We start from the raw sequence: 20,638 nt of genomic DNA, 5'->3' as shown, positions 1-20,638 counted from the left end.
AGTATTGTACGCAAGGTTGGCCATAGGAACATCCTCGTGGGAAGGTATTGAAAATTTTCTTCGAATATAGGAGTCACTTCACAATCATAGACAAGTCACTGGTGTATAATGACAGACAGGTCATTTCAATTTCTCTTCGATCAGATATCTTGCCAAGAATCCATTAAGGCCACACGGGAATCATAAAATGCAAAGCACGGGCTCAATCGTCCGTTTGGTGGCCAGGAATATCCAAAGACTTAGAAAATATGATCTTGAATTGCCAGGTATGTGCGGTACACAGACCAGACCAGAGGGAACCTCTCATAACTACACAATTCCCAACCAGACTTAGGAATGTCTAGGTATGGATCTATTTATATACAATGGAAAATCTTACATCATAGTGATCGATTATTTCTCAAGATGGATTGAAGTGAAAAAGTTGTACTCAACAACAACAGAATCTGTTATTACAGCTTCGCAAGAAATCTTTGCAATGCATGGTATTCCTGACAAGGTCGTGTTCGACAATGTACCGCAGTTTGCAAATGAATGCTTCACACTTTGCGAGGAAGTGGAGGTTTGAACATCTCACAAGCTCCCCTCATTACCCTCAATCAAATGGTGAAGCACAGAGAAAAATACAAAATACTAAATCATTGATGAGCAAGAACGAAGATCTTCCAACCGCACTATTGAATTATTGATCTACTCCACTGTTATCTGGACTCTCACCTTCAGAGCTGTAGATGGGGTGGAAGATAAAAACTCAACTTTCTATTCTACCTGGAAAACTACTTCTGGGGCTAGACGTAGAAGACTACAAAAAAGTTCAAGACAGAGATGTCTTACAGGAACCAACAAGCTCGCAATTACAATAAGAGATTTCGTACCAGAGACCTACCAATCTTAAAGGAAGGAGAGAAGGCATGGATAGGAGATCTAGAACATGAAGGTAGAGTCATCCAGAGAGATGAAGTTTATCAGAGATCTTACGTAGTACTCGCTCCTGTGGGTACCATACGTCGAAATAGGAGAAACCTTATCCCGATACCTCAAACACAAGAACCAATCATATAGAACCAGATGATGAGCAAGAAACCCAGAGACAACAGGATACTACAAACATCAGTCAAGGCCATCCAAGTCATTGAACAAGACTTTCAAGAAAGATTACCAGTCTTCCGAGTCTGACAAGAACACGATCAAGAAGAGTTGTGAAGCCTTTTATATATACGGACCAAAGACGGGGCGGAGGTGGGGGGGAGTGTGGAGAGATGCAGTATAATGGTCTGAAAGGGTTATTGTTTGAGACAAAGATAACCCCTCCCGCTGTAGTGATGATGACATAATTGTGTCATGGTCCTGCAGTTTGTTTTTCTCTCTGGGAAATATGTGGTGTGTCTTTAAGGCTGGCAAAGGATCAGTACTTCTTTAAGAACCAGTAGGCTCTGAAGTCACCGAGAAGGTGTATTTTCGTTGCCTTGGATACAGCCATTCGGAGACTGCGATTCAAAGGGGGCATTCTCATTACCTTGGATACAGCCACTGGGACTGAGCATCATGCGGTACATTTGTTACAATTCAATTTTCAACTGGCTTTTTAGTTGGAGACAGTTTGTTTAGATTAGATTAGATTAGAGATACAGCACTGAAACAGGCCCTTCGGCCCACCGAGTCTGTGCCGAACATCAACCACCCATTTATACTAATCCTACACTTATCCCATATTTCTACCAAACATCCCCACCTGTCCCTATATTTCCCGACCACCTACCTATACTAGTGACAATTTATAATGGCCAATTTACCTATCATCCTGCAAGTCATTTGGCTTGTGGGAGGAAACCGGAGCACCCGGAGAAAACCCACGCAGACACAGGGAGAACTTGCAAACTCCACACAGGCAGTATCCCGGAATCGAACCCGGGTCCCTGGAGCTGTGAGGCTGCGGTGCTAACCACTGCGCCACTGCGCCATGTTCTAAGAGACAACACAGATAGACAGCTGCTGTTAGCACCTGAAATAAGAGCCATTTATACTGAAGGAAGAGCTTTTAGTCTGTTCAGTTCTTATCTCTCAAAATTCTAAAAATGTCAAGCCAAAACAGAGATCTCTGATAATTTAAACTGAAGGAAGGGAAGTTAGACGATGACAATCTTTTATTCCTCAAAAACTCAAAAGTCAGATTGAATCTATTGAAAGTATTTGCAAATTGTTCATTGTTGAAATTCACAGAAGAAGGAAAGCATCACTTGCTGCTGGAATTGGACTACGGACTGTTCTACTGTCGAAGAACCTTTTTCCCCATCGGACAGCTTCAAGCAACATTGGACTGTAAATTTTCAAGGACTAATTTTTTCTAGTTTAAATGTTGTTTATATCTTCATAATGTTTAAGAATTTAGTTTTTTAAAAAATTAAACAGTTAATTTGATTTAAAGACACCTGGTTTGGTTAGCCTCATTTGGGGGTTAATAGATGGTACAATTTGGCTGGGTCTTAAATTTGGAAAGTTTAAAGTGATATATGAGGCGATCTGTGGAGGGAAGGGATTGAATTATCAGTGCGTTTCTCCCACCACAGTTAGAATTGTATATTTTGTTGGGGGCTTTGACTGGAGCGGTCGGTCGTAATAATAGTCACATGGGTATTAGGCTTGGAAGAAGCTAGAGCATCATGAGAGGTGTTATCTGGACAGGCTTAATGAGAGTGTAAATAGTTAATGTATATAAAATAAATGAGTTACCATTTAGCCTTACAAAGACTCCGAGACATTTGTGAACAATGCTTGAACTACACTAACAATACACAACAGTTGTCAGGAAAATCAGGGTAATGAATGGAGGTCATTAACACAAGCACACAAAATTAAATGACCATTGTAAACCTTGATCTTCCAAACCGTTGGTGCCAGGAGACAGTTTTTATTCAGTTGTGTTTTCTTGATTCCTGCATCTACAAAAGTAGAAAAAAATGTATCAGCTGTAATGTAGGAAACTTAAAGATGGTTGATTTTAACAGTCCCTCATCCTGTGAATAGTGCAGGTTAAGACAGTGGGGGCTGTGTCATGTTCCCAATGTGTTCTTTCCCCCTGCTTTACCACCCCTCTGTTTTTGCGATAGTGATTGAGGAATAAATATTGACCAGGACGCCTGGGATAATTCCCCTGCTGTTCTTTGCAATAGTGCTATGGGATCTTATATGTCCATGTCAGCAACAGACTGGGCCTGCTTTAACATCTCATCTAAAAGACAGCACTTCTGACACTGCAGCATTCCCTCAGCACAGAACTGAAGTGTTAGCCAAGATATTTTATTCAAGTCTCTGGAGTTTGACACAACCTTCTGACTCAAAGGCAAGAGTGCTACGAAGTGAGCCCCAGCTGGATTTAAAATGTCAGAGGCCCTATGCGTAGCTTTCCACAGGGGTTTCCTCCTGGGCTGCACCCCTGCCCTCCCCAAATGTGCCTCAAGTTAAAATCAATCATGGGATGCTAATTGCAATTGCCAAATAAATAATGACTGTATTATCACTTTGGTGAGGTACAGTTAGTGTGTTCTTAAGTCTTAGAAGATGATTGTCTTTGTGGACGGTGGAATGTCAGGAATTCTTCAGTAATGATTTTTTTCTGCTGACTGAAACTCTTCAGTGATTCCTTAAATTCATAAAAAGCACCGAATTCTGTCTTCTATTTAATGTTACAGATTTCAACATTTATGAAATGATGAACTTTCACACCTCTGAATTAAGAGTGATTTGGGCAGTTAAATTATGAATTTATATATTTGAAACTTGCTTCAATGATCACATGTCAATGGAGATTACTGAGCATCTGTCACAATACCACATTAATCACTCAGACTTGAATTTTTAATGTATTTGTAAGAATTACTTTAATTCAGACCTAGTATAACGTCAGTGCTTGGATTTCACGGTATTACAGAGACCGCAAGTTCAAATTGTGAAGACATTTGCAGAATGGCAACCTTTCTGCACTGCATTTCACTTCCCATAAAAAATATTTCAGTTTGTTTTTGTTCTTTTTCATGTGCGTCTTGTGGAAATCCCAAGCAGTGGGAAGATACAGAAATAAATTCTGAGATTCTGTGATAAATGGTTGTTAGAGTGAATAATCTGATGAGTTTTAAAATGTGTAGATGAATTTTTATAATTTTGGGGTGAATTTTCTGGCTGCAGTGCTTTTGAAAGCTTCTCATACTGAGCCCCCAATATCAGTTTCAAGTACCCCAGTTGGGTGCAGTGCAGAGTGAAGCTCTCTTTTGAGTGCTATATTTGTGCTTTAACTCAATTTCAGCTCTGTTACCCACAGCCACGAATATTTTTAGGCCAAAATTTTGTGCCGCCTGTGGGAGTGAGCTGGAGGCGGGGGAGGGTTGCGCATAAAATTGTGTCGGAGGCGGGGGTGCCGTTCCTGCCCCTGCTGCAATTTTACAAGCAGTGGGGGGAGGTGACAAATGGCCCACCCCTCCCAGGCCAATTGAGACCCTTAAGTGGCCAATTAATTGCCAATTAAAGGCCTCCTCCTGCTGCCACGGGTACTTTACCAGCGGCGGCTGGGAACTGTCGGGCGGCCTCCTTGCAGACCTGGGTTATGGGCCCTTCCTGATCAGGCACTCAATGCCCCACAGAGGGCTGCCGCTGGAGCACCTCTGCCTGCCCTCCTGAATGACTCTCACCCCCCTCGCCAGGGCCCAGCCGATAGTCCCCAGCGAGGCCCGAAACCCTGTCCACGGTCCTCCTCTGGCTGGGTGCAGTCCCAGCAGTGGCCACCATTCCTGGTGGCTTTGCTGGGACTGAGGAGCTGCCAATCCTCTGATTGGCCAGCAGCTTTTGGAGGCGGAACTTCCTGCCTCAGAGGGGCAGATGACCTGCCCGGGGCCAATTAAGGGACATTCAAAATTGTAGCGTGCCTTCCAGGCCCAGCAGAGGCCTGATTTTTTTTGGCCAGTGGGCAGGGCCTTTGTCCTGACGTAAAATTCCGGCCTTAGTTTCTGTGGGAAACTACCTGATTAAGTGCCTCTGGCATCTCTTTGGCTGATATTAGGAACTTAGTGAGTGTGGAGTTGTAGAAATGAACCTGCACATTACTACTCCGAAGTACAAGGACAATGATGTACTAAATGCACCTGGTATAAATATTCTTTAGACTGTCAGCTGAGTAATTCCAGTCTGTTATGCCGGCTAGAACCTAATGAATTGTTGATGACTGCATGAATGCTGCTGCACAAAACCTAAAACAGGGGACAAAAAATCTGCTAAATTGCCTTTGTAGGTTGTTATTCAGTACAAGGTTATAACATGTTTTCTGTTGATTCTGTTAGAACCTTATTCAGAATTCATATGACTGGATAAGAGCTATGAATGGAGTATTTGTGTCATTTATTTTATGGTGGCACTATTATTAAAATTATTCAAAAGCACTAAAATCCATGAAAAGTACATGTAATGGAGGGCACACCCAACTGCACAATAGACATAATTTTGCAAGGCACTGCTCCTACATAGAGCCTTGCAAGACTGGAGCATAGATTCCAGAATTGGCCTCTGTTGTTATAACCCTATCTTCCACCATTGCTTCCAACACAAGTGCCCTAGAAACAGAGCCTCGCAAATTTACCCTTTATATCTATGCAGAGCATGCTTTGAATTTAATCTAAGCCTTTTGGCATCAATATAAAAATAAGAAATTTATTCTTGTTAAAAAGATGGGAAAATAACTACTAAGACTTCATGGTGTCCAAGTACGCAAAAAAGAGAATAACGTATTCCACTACACTTCATTCAATTATATTTGTTACCACAAAATTTAAGCAGGAGTGTTTGTGAATGACAAGTTAGTTCTTATCATTTAATGCGATTTACAAGTGGATTCAATGTTCTCTTTTATATTCTGAGATTTCTGAAATATGTTGCAATAAAATAAAACTGTAATAGCAGTTCTGTCTTCAATTACAATAATGTGTTGCGTGGTTCTCAGCAGATACATAAAAGGGGAAAATGGGAGTTTTTTTAATGCTGGGTATATAATGATTCTTGTTGGTTGAACAATTAATGTTTTCAGGATTATTAGTCATCTGACCAAATGTTACTTGTCAAAAGCTAAGGACCAATTTCGGACCGGATTTGTCATTAACAGCCACGTCAGTAGCACCGTAAAAAACAGTTACTGTCAGTTTCTATACTGTTGCCATCTTATATAATCTCTAACATAATTGTTTCCTTCATCTTGCTCTGCAGCATGGGTTCCAACTTCTTGGTGCTCCGCTAGATAACGTCTCCTTTACGGATGAAATTATATATTTTTCGTTGAACTCAAAAAAATTGATTATTATCATTGTTTCTCCATTTGTCCAACATCTCCTGTTTTATTGTGTGGTCCAACTCGTCTTCTATGAGAGAGGATGAGAAAGGAGCAACTGTGGATTGCATTTTCCAGGGAACCTTCAATCCAAAAGACTTCAGTAATATGTTGCACTACAGAATTATCATTAGGTTTTAGGGATCGCTAGCTATTGCAAGGAAATAATGTTTATTGGATACCAGTTTTTTTTTAAAAGCCTTTCGAAACCAACAATTTATAGACCTTGGTGGAAACCACCATTTTAGTATTTCCAACAGGGCTATTTTTATGATGTGAAGCTTGCACTCTGTGGTTTGAAAATATATTTTAAGAAATTGCACTTCAAAACTGAGAAAGATATTAATAAACTTGTTTTTTTTCAGCAAAATAAACACAGTTTTCCCAACCAAGGTGAATGGTTTCAATACATACACAGGATAAACATAGGACTCAAAAGTTGTTGAAAAATGTTTAAATCCGTACAAATCCAACATAATGGCAGATGCATACAGGTAGCTACATGTGAGAGAGTCCAAAACAAAAGGCCTTCAATATATGATAGTCGCTACTAAATCACTGGGTGTAGCTTATTATGCAGTGGGAAGGGGAAGAGCCAAAAGTCATGGTCCATGTTAAAATCAATGACATAGGAAGAGAAAGGGTTGAAGTCCTACAGACAGACTTTCAGGAGATCAGGAGGAAGTTGAAGAGAAGTGGAGCCATCAAACTGTACAGTGCAGTACATCTCATGGAAGGAGCAGATACATAATGTCTTCTTTTTCTCCATTATTATTTATGTGGAAGGGGTGCAGATCAAGCGGGTTACTTTGTCTTGTATGGTGTCAAGCTTCTTGAGGGTTGTAGGAGCTCCACTCAGCCAGGCAAGTGGAGAGTACTCCATCACACTCCTGACTTGTGCGTTGTAGATGGTAGACAGGCTTTGGGAAGTCAGGAGGTGAGTTACTCAGCAGAATTCATAGTCTGTGACCTGCTCTTGTAGCCACAGTATTTATATGGCTGGTCCGGTTGAGTTTCTGGTCAATGGTAACCCCCTCCCAGGATGTTGATGGTGGGGATTCAGAGATGGTAATACCGTTGAATGTCAAGGGGAGATGGTTAAGACTCTCTTTTGTTGGAGATTGCCATTGCCTGGCACTTGTGTGGCTGGAATGTTCCTTGCCACTTATCAGCCCATGCCTGAATATTGTCTAGGTCTTATTGCATGCATGCTTCAGTATCTGAGGAGTTGCAAATGGTACTGAACAATGTGCAATCATCAGCGAACATCCCCGCTACTGACAATGAGGGAAGGTCATTGGTGAAGCAGCTGAAGATGAATGGACCTAGGACACTACCCTGAGGAACTCCTGCAGCGCTGAAATGATTGGCCTCTAACAACCACAAACATCTTCCTTTGTGCAAGATGTGACTTCAACTAGTAGAGAATTTTCTTCTGATTCCCATTCAATTTTGCTATGGCTCCTTGCTGCCACACTTGGTCACAGGCTGCCTTGCTTTCAAGGGCAGTCACTCTCACCTCACCTCTGGAATTGAACTCTTTTGTCCATGTTTAAACTACATTCCTTGAAATTCTGAATAGGTGTGATGGTGCTGCATTCTAGAGTAACAAATATGTTATAAAATGTTAGCATATTATGATATGAATATGATTATGGGGATCTTCAGTTAAAAAACGTATTATGGCAGGTTGGAAATGGTGTGGCTGGTTTCCACTGGTCGCCTCCCAACTGATCACAGTGTTTTTGTTTAAACTAATATTTCAGCCCCTGTGGCAGGTTTGGAGGGCATAAAATCGTGGGGGATTCCTGACACTTCCTCGCTTTCGCCAAAATTTAGTCCGGGATGGCAAGGTCTGTGAATGGCCTTCCCACCCCGCCGCCAATTGAGGCCCTTAACTGGGCAATTAACCCCCAATTGAAGGCATCTTTCCATTGCAGCTGCAATTAGCTGTGTGGCAGGCGGCCTTGTTGTCGCAAGGGAAGCACGGCACGGAAAACCATGCAGGCTGCTTCCTGGCTCCAGGGGTGGGGTGGGTCCCTCGTTAAATGGCACTTGGTGTCTGAACAAGGCCACGGCATCAGGAAGGGGCACCCCGCTGAGAACCACACCCCTGCCCTTGCTGCCGACCCCCCTTCCTGCAACCCCCACCCCATGGGACACCTCCCACCCCGCCCTATTTGTGGCCTGGGTCCAGTGATGCTCCTCAGCCTTCGGTAGCTGCTCCTCCAGCAGCAGCCACCACCTCCCCAGTTGCGCTGCGGCTGCCAGCCTCTGGCCAGCAGCTCTCCAAGAGCGAGACATCCGCCAATGGGGTCTTTGATCCTGTTGAAGGCCCACCTCTGTCCACTTAAGCGCCTGATTGGCACTGGATTTGGCGAGCCTTCTGGAGAAGAGGCGCCTTGGGATCTCAGCATCACTTTTTCCGGATGTGGAGACGCCCGCCGCCAGAATCAATTTACCCCATAATTTAGTAATGAGCTCTCCACCCTTTGATCTAGGAACTTTTCTTTGATTAATTTTAGGGGGCCTGGTAACGATGAGCAAGAAAATTACTCCTTTGTCCCAGTCGTGGGGTTATTCACAACAATATGCTCAGAGCATAGTTTTTAGGGTCAGATGGTACTGTTCCAGGTCTCATGTGATTGTGGGTGATACACTAAAGATTTCAGCTGGTCAATACCAAGGCTTTGTACGAGCTCACGGAACATTCAGACATGAAATTGGTTCCTTGATCAGACTGCGTTTCTCTGGGGAGTGCATATCAGTGAAAAACTGGATTAACCCCCTTGATTATGCTTTGAGAGTAATTTTCCTCAAGGGTATGGCTTCTGGGAATGGGGTGGCCATATCTATGATGTTGAAAGGTATTGATGACCTGTCCTGGTTTTGGATAGAGGGTCCCATGCAATCGATTGGAACTCTACTGAAGCATTCCTCGAAAGCTGGAATTGGGATCAGTGGAGCAGGTTTGATTGTAGGTTGTGGTTTCCCAACAACCTAGCAGGTCTGACAAAGTTTAACCACATCTTTGTGGATTTGTGACCAATAAAAGTGAAGGCTTATCTAGGCCTGGGTCTTTCTGATACCCGTGTGCCCAGCCATAGGGATTTCATGGGGAATTTGCTGAATCTCCCTGCGATATTTAGGGAGAATTACAATTTGGTGAACTACTGTCCATTCCTCCTTTGCAGGTGGCTGTGGAGGTCTCCGATTTCTCATTAGGATTTTATTTTTAAAATAGTAACACTCAGGCAGTTTTTCTGCTTCTGCCTCAGAATGGGCTATCTGTGCTATCCTTTTTAAATCAGGGTCTGCCTGCTAGGTTTATACCTGTATATCTCCCCTAAATCTCCAAAAGAATGTTTCAGCCAGCCAGCCAGCCAGCCCTCTGAGTCATCTGACTCCGCTTTTTCAAGGGGAGCTTGCTTGGCCATGGACCTGGTTACTACACAGGCAGGAAATATTCCAGGGACTTCCTCCTGTATCTGTTTTGTCTCCTTGGCCTCATTTGGCTGGTCTAAGACCACTAGGGCTGCTGTCACCCGAGTAGCAAGTTTATTCTGGCCACAGGTAAACTAAGGACAATCCTAAACCAGTCCAGAAATTTGGTCGCATTGCAAGTGGACCCAATATAGGGGTACAGACATGTATCCTCTCTCAATCCCTTTTACCAGAACCTTTGCTTTTAGCAAGGTCTCCGGTGGGAAGGTCATTCTTTTACCCAGCATGAGGGATTGAGTGACCCCTTATGTTTCAAAGTATGACAATGGATTTTCCTGTCTCTCTAGAGGGGTATGAGGACACCTTTCCCTTTAAAACAAAATCCTGAAGGCCTTCAGGAATTCTTTCTACTCCTGCCGCACCTGTGGCAGTATTCTTTTTGGGGTTCCTTACCATGGTTAGGGCCACAGGCGGGTCTGCCTTGCTACCTGAATGGGCACCCTTTTCTTGGCTGGCCTTGTGCACTCCTACAAAATTAACTCGCCTTCCCTGTAACTACCAACAGTCAGCTTTCATATATCCTGTTTTACTGCAATTGGGAACACACGGGTCTATGGAAAGTATTCCTGCCCGCTGTATTTTCCTTCCTTACTCGTGGAGGGCTTCTTGCACGCTCACCTCTTGTTTCCCTGTCACAAGCATTACATTTATTATCACTTTCCCAATTTCTGACCTTTGCAAACTTATGTTTGTTATTATAATGGAAGGGTTTTCCCTGTGAAAAGGGGTTATGAGTAAGCTCATAGTCAACTGCCGTTGTGGCGGCTTCTCTCATCCTTGTAACTCTTTGCTCTTCAACATGTGTTTTTATGTTAATTGGGAAGCTATTTTTAAATTCTTCTAACAGATTTACCTCTCTCAAGTTTGCATATGAGATCTAACTTTAGAGATCATATCCAGCGATCGAAAGCCATATGTTTAATTCTTTCAAATTCAATAAAAGTCTGGGCAGGTCTTTTCCTAGTGTTTCTAAATTTTTGTCAATTAGGCTTCAGCTACCAACTCGCATGCATTTAGAATTGCCAATTTAATGTGTTTGTAATGAGAAGAACTCTCTTCCAACGACAGAGAAAAATCTTTGTGAGCCCTACCAGTTTGCCTTGCAGGAGGCTAGTCTAATTTTCTTTTGGCCATTTTAGTCTATTAGTTATTTTCTTAAAGGAAATGAATTAAGACTTGCCTCTTCCTCATTAAATTTTGGCACTAGTCTTGAGTATCTCATAATGTCAAAGTTTTACTTCAAATTGAGGACACTGTTTGAATTGCTTGCGGCATTCTCACTTTGTGCTTGCAGCCTGTCTAACTCAACCTTTTTTGCTGCTTCTCTTTCCTCCTCTGCAGTTGTATTTCCTCTGTTTTCAACTGGAACCCTCTTTCCTCTCTTTTCTTTTGAAGCTGAAATTCTCTCCTTTTGATGCTGAAATTCTCTCCTTTTGAAGCTGAAACTCTCCTCTTTTTCCTTCTGAAGCTGAAACTCTTTCCTCTTCTGCAATTACAGTTCCTATTTTTTTCAACTGAACTTGCATTTCCTTTCTTTCCTTCTGAATTTTAGCTAGGGCTACCTTTTCAGACTCAGATTCCAGATTTACTACTTCTAGTTCAGGGGTAAGATTAAAATACACTCTTCACTATTTCAGGTTTCTTTGCCTTTTTCTTGAAGGTGACTCCCACCAGGCTTTTTAAATCTTCAATATTTAATTGATTTAATTTGTCATGGGATATGTCTCTGCTATACAAACTCCTTAGCATTAAATGTGGCCATGTCTTTTGTTTCTAGCACCGTAATGAAAAAAACTTGTTTGACCTCTAAAACTGTGGAATGTTAAACAATTTTCCTCCCATTTCCGAATCTCTCATTTAATCTGATGTTTCAAAAATCCCAGACAATTTTAAGGCAAATTTAGGCCTTCCAGATTGAAACTGGGGTTTAGTAGCAATGTCTTCACGATATATCTTGGCGTCCTGCTCTGGCACCTATGCTGGGCCTTTGCTTCCATAATCTCCATGGCAGTGACTCTTTGGGTGGCAATGCTGCTGTGTAGGCACCAGACTATGCTGATATTTAAGACCCCATTGGAGCTATGTTGCATTATCCCTGGTCTTACCAAATATCAGAACCATTTGCTTAAAATTCCAATGGTCTGTTTGATTATGCCTTATTCTGGCTCTTCAGTGCTCATTCATGACTGCCTCAAGGGGATCATGAGCTAAGGCACAGAGGATGCCCATGCCATCAAGGAGCCACCTTGACAGTCTTCCTGCCCCTTTAAATATTGGTGCCATAAAGTGAAGGACTCAACTAGGGTAGCAGTCTTTCATGTGCATAATGTGCCTGTGATTACAGACATTATATATATTAATGAACTGAACCCCATTTCAGTTCATGGGAACTGAGTTGGAGATATTTTCAGCCACAGATATGCCATTAATAATGCTGTGCACGTTGGGGAACCGATGACATGGAAATGGTGCTGTGCCATGTTATGTTGTTGACTACTTATCATGGGAAGAGTAATGAAGAAGTTAGCATTGCCACTTGCTTTTTGCATTGGTGCAATGCTAGTTGTGAAATTTGACACTTATCTCTTACATTTACATTTGCTTGGAAGGTTGCAGTCACATCGAAGTTTGAGGCTGTAAGCACCTGGACAGGCAGCTATGTGTACCTCTTGCCTTTAAACATACAAGCACTGGAAATGGAAAGTTGGTGGTTTAGCCCATGGAAATTCGATTACTTCTTGTTCTAAGTATAATTCTGTTTTAACTAAAAATGTGTGCGTCATTGCTTGCATTTACCTGTCAGTACATTTTTTCTATATATTTTCTGCTTCTTGTGTATATTGAGGTAATTTTTTGAATTTATGCCCCTGTGGTAGTATACATTGGGAATTGAGGCCTGCTGGAAAGAGGAAATTTGGGCACAAGGGGCCTACATAGTTATTGCATTTGATTTTAAAAAGTTTCTCATTACACTAAGTCTTTTTCCAACAGATTGAGAAAGTAGTCCATTGTTACTTGGTACATTGGAAGCAAATTGTAAATAAAACATTTACAGGGCTTCAGTGGAACAGAATGGATGGGAAAATAAGGGAAAAGGAAAAGCACTTTTTCCAATAGCAACTTTCACATGAGCTATAGATCAGTTGGTGAAAACTTTGCATCCAGTCATGGGCAGCCAGTAAACGTTAATGATGGGCGTTGGTTTTGATTTGTTCAAATACAGTATTTTATAATTGGAGTAAAACAAGATGAAAGAAGGAATGCCAGGGAGATGATCACTGATCACACCTGCCATCATGCCAACTGGTCTTGGCACACCTACCCACCAATGACAAATGAAAATAGCCTACACAGGCAGCATGTCAGCACTGAGCTGGTTGCCCAGCTTTGTCATATGTTGCAATGACACCTGCAGCTAACTGGCATCAAAGGCCCAACACTGGCACTGACAGATAATATGGCCACTGCTCTCTCATTCCAGGCTAGCATCAATTACTATATTGCCCACGCAGGCTAATGCATTGGTCAGCTTGACTAGTACGATCATCATTTCTTTTAAGAGCAACAGGAACATTACAGAGTGTTTAATTTCACCACATTGCTACATTTGAGAAAGTGCAGGTAGTTATTAATTGCTGCTTCTGGTTATTTGACTAGAAAATCCTTGGCCATCCTCTGCTATAACCATTTGTTCCTCTTCACTTATCACTGGAACCCACTCATTGCTGCTACTTCAAGCTTACTAACTGCATCCTTCAGTATGTATGTAGCTGTCTGATGTATGTGAAATTTGATGAGGCACAGCAGGTTGCTGGTGTCTTGTTCTGAGCCACTGGCACACACTTCTTCCAGGCCTCTGATGACCGAAAAGTAAAAGTTATTAGAAGACTAGTTTCAAGAGATACCTTAAAAGATAAATGATGTTGAATATATTGTGCGATTCTTTGGTTATTCCCGTGTGGCAGTGAATTTGAAGAGGATCAAGAAGTGAGGGCACAATGGTACTAGCGCTGAACTCAAAGGAGGTCTTCATCTTCCCTTACTACTCTGTGCTCTCAGTTGCAAGCCTGTCCAAAGTGACCTCCTCCAAAGGATTGTGATCTCTGAGCTGGTTTGTTTCCTCATATTTCCCATCTTGTCACCAAAGTAGAGAAATATTCTTGAGCTGTTGTAAGTTGAATGCATCCATATACAGGGGCATATATTGCTGTTTTTAAAATTGTTACATGTTTTAAGACGCAGTTTTTAAAGTGGAATCAAAGTGTATTTAAATTGTATAGTTGGGATATTTTGAGAGGAAGTTGTATTAGGTTATATTTGGCTTGGACTGTGACGTCAGCGATGCAGTCAGGTTATCCACCCACCTGAGATCAAGTTTCATACATCAGCAGCAATTAGAGCTTGGTAGCAATTACCTTCTCTTTGTCTAAACTTACTGTAGCCTGCTGTTTCCTAGCATCCATCTTTACATGGAAATAGTACATTGCAATGAAAAGGAATTTTTGACTGCAGAAGTCTGGGCTTTTGATGTTTTGGGATAGCAAAAGACTATTGGACATACTTACCATGCAAGGTATATTTCATACAATGTGCTGTACTTCAGATTCTTTGTGCTATCTATTAACCATATATTTATTGCATGTAAATGACTGGCAGAAGAAAATTGCTTTGTAATTTTTAAACTATGTTAAATTGAGTGGAGGTTTTTAAGAGATATCTTAACATAGTTTGTATTGAAACATTGACCTGCCTACTTGAGATCTGCCGTTTAAGGAACTGAAACACAGTGTAGCCAAGCATAGCAACAAGTTTGAACTAGTTTGGAGTATATTTTAATAAAATTGAAGTACTGTGCAGTATGCTTATGAAGCAGCCAGTAAATTGCTACATGTTTTTCAACAAGCCTCTTCAATATGTTGCTTGTATAGTACATTCATTTTTAGGCTTATTCTTCAACTATTTGTGCTTTGTTTTTGAATTGCTTTTCTTCAATTCTGTCCACTATCCACTTCTGCAGCAGCAACCCACATGATTTGCATGCGCAGAATCTTATGTAAATTTGGTTTATTGTAAAATTTGTGACACTGGTAGCAGTGAAGTGTCTGCATTAAAACTGAAGAGGTAAACCATTGAACAACAGAGATAGTATGATCATGATGGATGTGTGCTGACAAGTGTGAGGCACTAGGTTTTTTGTAATTACCTTGCTCTTTATTATAATTAATCTTCTATTCTCACCATGTATTATAATTAATATTCTATTCTTGCCATGTAAGTTGAAAGCTCTACATGTAATACCTTATCACTGGCATTTTCTGCTTTGGTGGAAATCTGGCCTAAAGTCAGCCCACCCACCAAGTCTGCTTTTGTCCCCAGTGAATTTTCAAGAGCTCTGGCTTGTTTGAATAATTCTGGAGGGCTCCTGTTGGGTTTGTCATCTGTGCAGGAAGCCCACTGCAGGGGAAGGCTGAAGAATTGGCATTGAGCAGCACAGGTTCTTTGTAGTAGTGGAGCATGGGCACCACAACGTCCAGGGTATCTTGAGAATTGTTGCTTCAATTTTAAAATTTTCCAGGCAGAGACAGTGTAATCAATCATCCTATGATCAGTTGTACTTCATTGAAAAGATTTAAAGTTGCATAGAAAAGATGTACAGCAGGAAGACTGGTATTCCTAGCATCTAGCATTGTAATGGCAGGGTAATTATATAATTTTTTCTCTTCAGTATTGTCATTTGGATATGCCATAGCAGGATGGGCATATTCAACATTCTTTCTTGAGAAACAGCACAATGGCTCCCCACCAAATCATCTACCCCTGCACCTGCCTGACAGAGTTATACAGGGAGACTGGTCTGATTTCAACAGAGAATTTCTTGTCCTATGCCATGAACTGACATTTGTTTGTGATTTAGCAATGGAGAATGGCATACGAATATGTCAGATCATTTACTTGAGAATTACGGTTAATTAATTTCAGTATCGCAGATGATGTTTAAAGTAGCATGAAAATGTACATTGAAGTTGTAAGATCTTGGATGGTCTAAGTGAGCACTTATATTTTATAAATGCTGTTATAAAAGAAAAATTCTGAAGTGCTATAAAACATTGATCATTTCCTCACGAAACATTAATTCACAAAGATAAGATCACAACATTAAGTAGGTCATTTGGCTTGTCCTGCTCCCTGTTCCAATAGAGACCTAGAATCCCATGATCACAGTATTTAGCTGCCACTTTGGCTGCAAATGTTTACATCTAGTAACCTACAGGGAAGACCATTCTAGGTGTTAGTTCCTCTGTGTGCAGCAATGCTTCTTGACATCAGTCCTTAACTTCCTTTTTTTTAAACAAGTTTCTGTTTGTGTTTTGTCCTCCACTCTTTAATTAAGTTGAAACATTACTCAGGATTAGCCTTTTCTATTTCAGGTAGTATTTCTTACCCCGCTATCAGTTTCCCTCTCATACATTTCCTTTCGAAGTTTTAGAATCCAAGCTTTTTAACCTTCCTAACATAGTCCCCTGACAATAGAAATCAGATTGACCATCCTTCCAGGGCTTAAATATTTTCCTTGTGCCTTGGAGACCAGAACTGAACATAGTATTCAAGATGCAGCTAGATAAGGGAACCACATCGCCTTAGAATGATGGCTCAGACTTAAAATGTACTGATTTTGCAATATAGGTCTAGTTATTTATATAGATTAGAAACAATATCAGGTCCGACACTGATTCCTGGGGCACATCATTCAATAGGGTAGAAATTGCATCCATTCTTATGGCATGAAACCTAATTTTGGAGACCAATATACAGCACCAATATAAAGATGCCTGAAAAATGCCCACCCCAAAATTGGGCCAGTCCTTTTTTCAGGTGGCCACCTAAAACAGTTGTTGGGCTCCTTACATATGTAGATTAGGGGCTTAATACCAATTTTAGGTCCCTTTGCAGATATTTGGCTGTATTGAGTGGGGCAGACATATGGTACTTCCTGTAATGGATGATATACTCATATTGTCTTCCTTAGCAACTGCTCCCAGGAAGTAGTCATTTAGTACAGGGGTTCTCAAGCTTTTTGCTTCTGAGCCTCCTACGTTACACAAATTTCATGGACCCCTGTAATGCAGCACAAGTAGTTTTTCTGCATAAGAATTAGTTATATAATTAAACAAAGAGCTGACATGGGCACAATGGGCCAATTGGTTTCCTTCTATGTTTTATGGTTCTATCTGAGTAGAAATGATATCATCCTTCAAACAGTTCATCTGGAAGAAAGACTCCCTCAGTACTTCATGTAACAATGTCATGAATCCATTTACAAAGAGCAGGTATATGATTTTGGTACAAATGCACAGAAGCCCCACTCTAGCCACTTCAATAAATTAGATATGTGTGACCTCGAAACACGAGCCGAATATTGACATTATTTAATAGTTCTGGAACATTCCCCATGCCAGGCACCAAATTCTCCAGCAACATTAGATCTAAACAACTGCCTTTATTTTTTAGATGCAGTTTTTTTTCAAATAATATATAACTTGTGCAAAGATTGGATTAATTCTGGCATGTTAAGGTCAGGACATACATATTGGGGAGGTTTAATTGATCGACAGCACAGTCATTTAACCATATATATCTATATGGTTTCAAATTCCTAAAAGTCACAGGTTTAACTTGCATGTCTGTGTTAGAAACAAAAGGTTGTGTTAACATGTTTGGTAGGATTCTTAATGGTTTTATTTACTGACAAAATGGCAAACAAACAACAAATGTGTTTAATAAACTCTCTCATCCTCCTAAACCGAACTCTACCACTATTATTAAGAAAAACCAGGCACATTATGTATATTAGTAATCTGCAACTGGAAGATGGTCAATAGTTATCATACAACTATCAAATGACCTTTTCCAATTAGATAAATATTTAAATCTCCACGCTTTGCAGTAGTGTCACAAAAATAATTTGGGATTCTGCTTCTTGCATCTGAAAACCTGCTGAAACACCAAACTAATCGAACCAAACATCTCAATGTTCAATGTTAATGTTAGCAAACTAAACAGGACAATGCAAAAGTAGTAATGAATATTTGAGGAGGTGGTTTGCAGCTTTGAAGCAGAAAATTGTAGTTTAATGTTTGCAGCCTGTTGTTTATTGAAGGAATCAATGTGCATAATATCAAGAAATATGATGCCATTATTTCAGATGAAATGTACTTTTACATCAGTTGCATCGCCAGAGAGAGATCAAACAGATTACACTCTACCGTCTGTCAAGCTGTCCCTGCAAAACCAATATCCCTGACATTGCAATCCTATTTAAATCCAGGTAGTCTGCTACCACATTACATGGGCTGACTGGTAATTCATTTTTCACAGAATTGTTACAGCGCAGAAGGAGGCCATTCGGCTCATCGTGTCTGCACCGGCTCTCTGAAAGAGCAATTCCCTCAGTTCCATTCCCCTGCCTTCTCCCCATAACCCTGCACGTTCTTCCTTTTCTGTCTAATTCCCTTTTGTTTGCTTCAATTGAACCTGCCTCCGCCACTTTCTCAGGCAGTGCATTCCAGACCTTAACCACTTGCTGCGTGAAAACGTTTTTTCTCATGTTACTTTTGCTTCTCTTACCAAATACTTTAAATCTCTGCCCTCTCGTTCTCGATCCTTTCACGAGTGGGAACAGTTTCTCTCTATCTACTCTGTCCAGACCCCTCATGATTTTGAATACCTCTATCAAATCACCTCTCAGCCTTCTCTTCAAGGCAAACAGTCCTCACTTCTCCAATCTATCTTCATAACTGAAATTATTCATCCCTGGAATCATTCTCATGAATCTCTTCTGTACTCTTGCCGATGCCCTCACTCCTTTCCTAAAGTACAGCGCCCAGAATTGGATGCAATACTCCAGCTGAGGCCGAACTAGTGTCTTATACAAGTTCAACATAACTTCCTTGCTCTTGGAATCTATGCCTCTATTAATAAAGCCCAGGATACTGTATGCCTTATTAACTGCTCTCTCAACCTGTCCTGCCACCTTTACTGACTTATGCACATTTACACCTAGGTCCCTCTGCTTTTACACCCCCTTTAGAATTCTGCCCTTTATTCTATATTGTTTCTCCATGTTCTTCCTACCAAAATGAATCCCCTCACATTTCTCTGCATTGAACTTCATCTGCCAAATGTTTGTGCATTCCACCACCTTGTCTATGTCCTTTTGAAGTTCTACACTATTCTCCTCAGCTCACAATGCTTCCAAGTTTCGTATCGTCTGTAAACTTTGAAATTGTGCCCTGTCCACCAAGGTCTAGGTCATTAATATATATCAAGAAAAGCAAGGGTCCCAACACTGATCCCTGGGGAACTCCACTACAAACCTTCCTTCAGCCCAAAAAAACATCCAGTAACCACTACTCCTTGTTTCCTGTCACTCAGCCATGTTTCATATCCATGTTGCTACTGTCCCTTTTATTCCATGAACTACAAGTTTGCTCACAAGTCTGTTGTGCGGCACTGTATCAAATGCCTTTTGAAAGTCCATGTACACCACATCAACAGCATTGTCCTCATCAACCCTCTCTGTTACCTCCTCAAAAAACTCCAGCAAGTTATTTAAACATGATTTTCCCTTAAGAAATCCATGCTGGCTTTCCTTAATTAACTTGCATTTGTCCATGTGACTATTGATTTTGTCCCAAATTATTTTTTCTGTAAGTTTTCCCACCACCCAAGTTAAACTGACTGGCCTGTAGTTGCTGGGCTTATCTTTACACCCTTTTTTGAACAAGGGTGTAACATTTGCAATTCTGCAGTCCTCTGGCGCCACAGCTGAGTCGAAGGAAGACTGAAAAATTATGGCCAGTGCCTCCACTATTTCCACCCTCACTTCCCTCAGTATCCTTGGATGCATCTCATCCAGTCCTGGTGCTTTATCCACTTTAAGTACAGTCAGCCTATCAAATACTTCCTCCTTATCAATTTTAAAACCTTCTAGTGTCTGAATTATCTCCTCTTGCACCATTGTTTGGGTTGCATCATCTTCCTTGGTAAAGACAGATCCTAAGTATTCATTTAATACCTCAGCTATGCCTTCTGCCTCCATGTGTAAATCCCCTTTCTGGTCTCTAATCGGCCCCACTCCTCCTTGTACCACCCTTTTACTATTTATATGCCTATGGAAAACTTTGAAATTTCCTTTAATGCTGGCTGCCAGTCTCTTCTCATGCTTTCTCTTTGCTTCTCTTCTTTGCTTTTTTACTTCCCCTCTGGACCTTCTATATTCAGCCTGGTTCTCACTAGTATTTTCTACATGGCATCTGTCATAAGCACATTTTTTCTTCTTTATCTTAATCCCTCCCTCATTTGTCATCCAGGGAGCTCTGGATTTGTTTGCTCTACTTTTTCCCTTCGAGGGAACATACCTTGACTGTGCCCGAACTATCTCTTCTTTGAAGGTAGCCCATTGTTCATCCATCGGTTTTCATGAATATTGGATAGTATGCAGAATTAAAATGAAATGAGTTTCAAAAATGCACACGAAAACGATCATAACAGCATATGTCGGGTAAGATGCTTGGTGATTCCTTTTGCATATCTTTGGCACTTTCAGGAATTAAACATTTTATTTAATAAACCAGTTACAAAAGCAACATTCACAGTTTCCCAAGGTCTGTTTCACAGCGTTATAGGTTGCTGAAAGACAAAGGTGCAGCTGGACCAGCAACATCGCGCCCTTTACCCACTTGGGCAGCAGGCTGCCTCTGCACAAATGGA

The 20,638-nt window shown here is 41.1% G+C and overlaps 1 protein-coding gene across 4 annotated transcripts in view; it reads left to right on the top strand.

Moving 5' to 3' along the window:
• The window catches only part of znf385b (zinc finger protein 385B), a 325,574-nt gene that overhangs the window by 140,502 nt on the left and 164,434 nt on the right, over window positions 1-20,638 (top strand). Inside the window, exon 1 of one of the 4 annotated variants that reach the window (XM_068035526.1) lies at window positions 14,274-14,441. The exons of the other annotated variants lie outside the window; for them this stretch is intronic. Coding sequence (XP_067891627.1) covers window positions 14,396-14,441 — 46 coding nt within the window. The 5' untranslated portion in view covers window positions 14,274-14,395. Of the gene's footprint in view, window positions 1-14,273; window positions 14,442-20,638 lie in introns of those variants that run through there. 4 annotated transcript variants of the gene reach the window in all.

This window comes from Heterodontus francisci, chromosome 7, assembly GCF_036365525.1.
Source record: "Heterodontus francisci isolate sHetFra1 chromosome 7, sHetFra1.hap1, whole genome shotgun sequence".
Classification (NCBI taxonomy): domain Eukaryota; kingdom Metazoa; phylum Chordata; class Chondrichthyes; order Heterodontiformes; family Heterodontidae; genus Heterodontus; species Heterodontus francisci.
The sequence above is the reverse complement of the archived record's forward strand: the minus strand, read 5'-3'. Positions and strand labels throughout refer to the sequence as shown.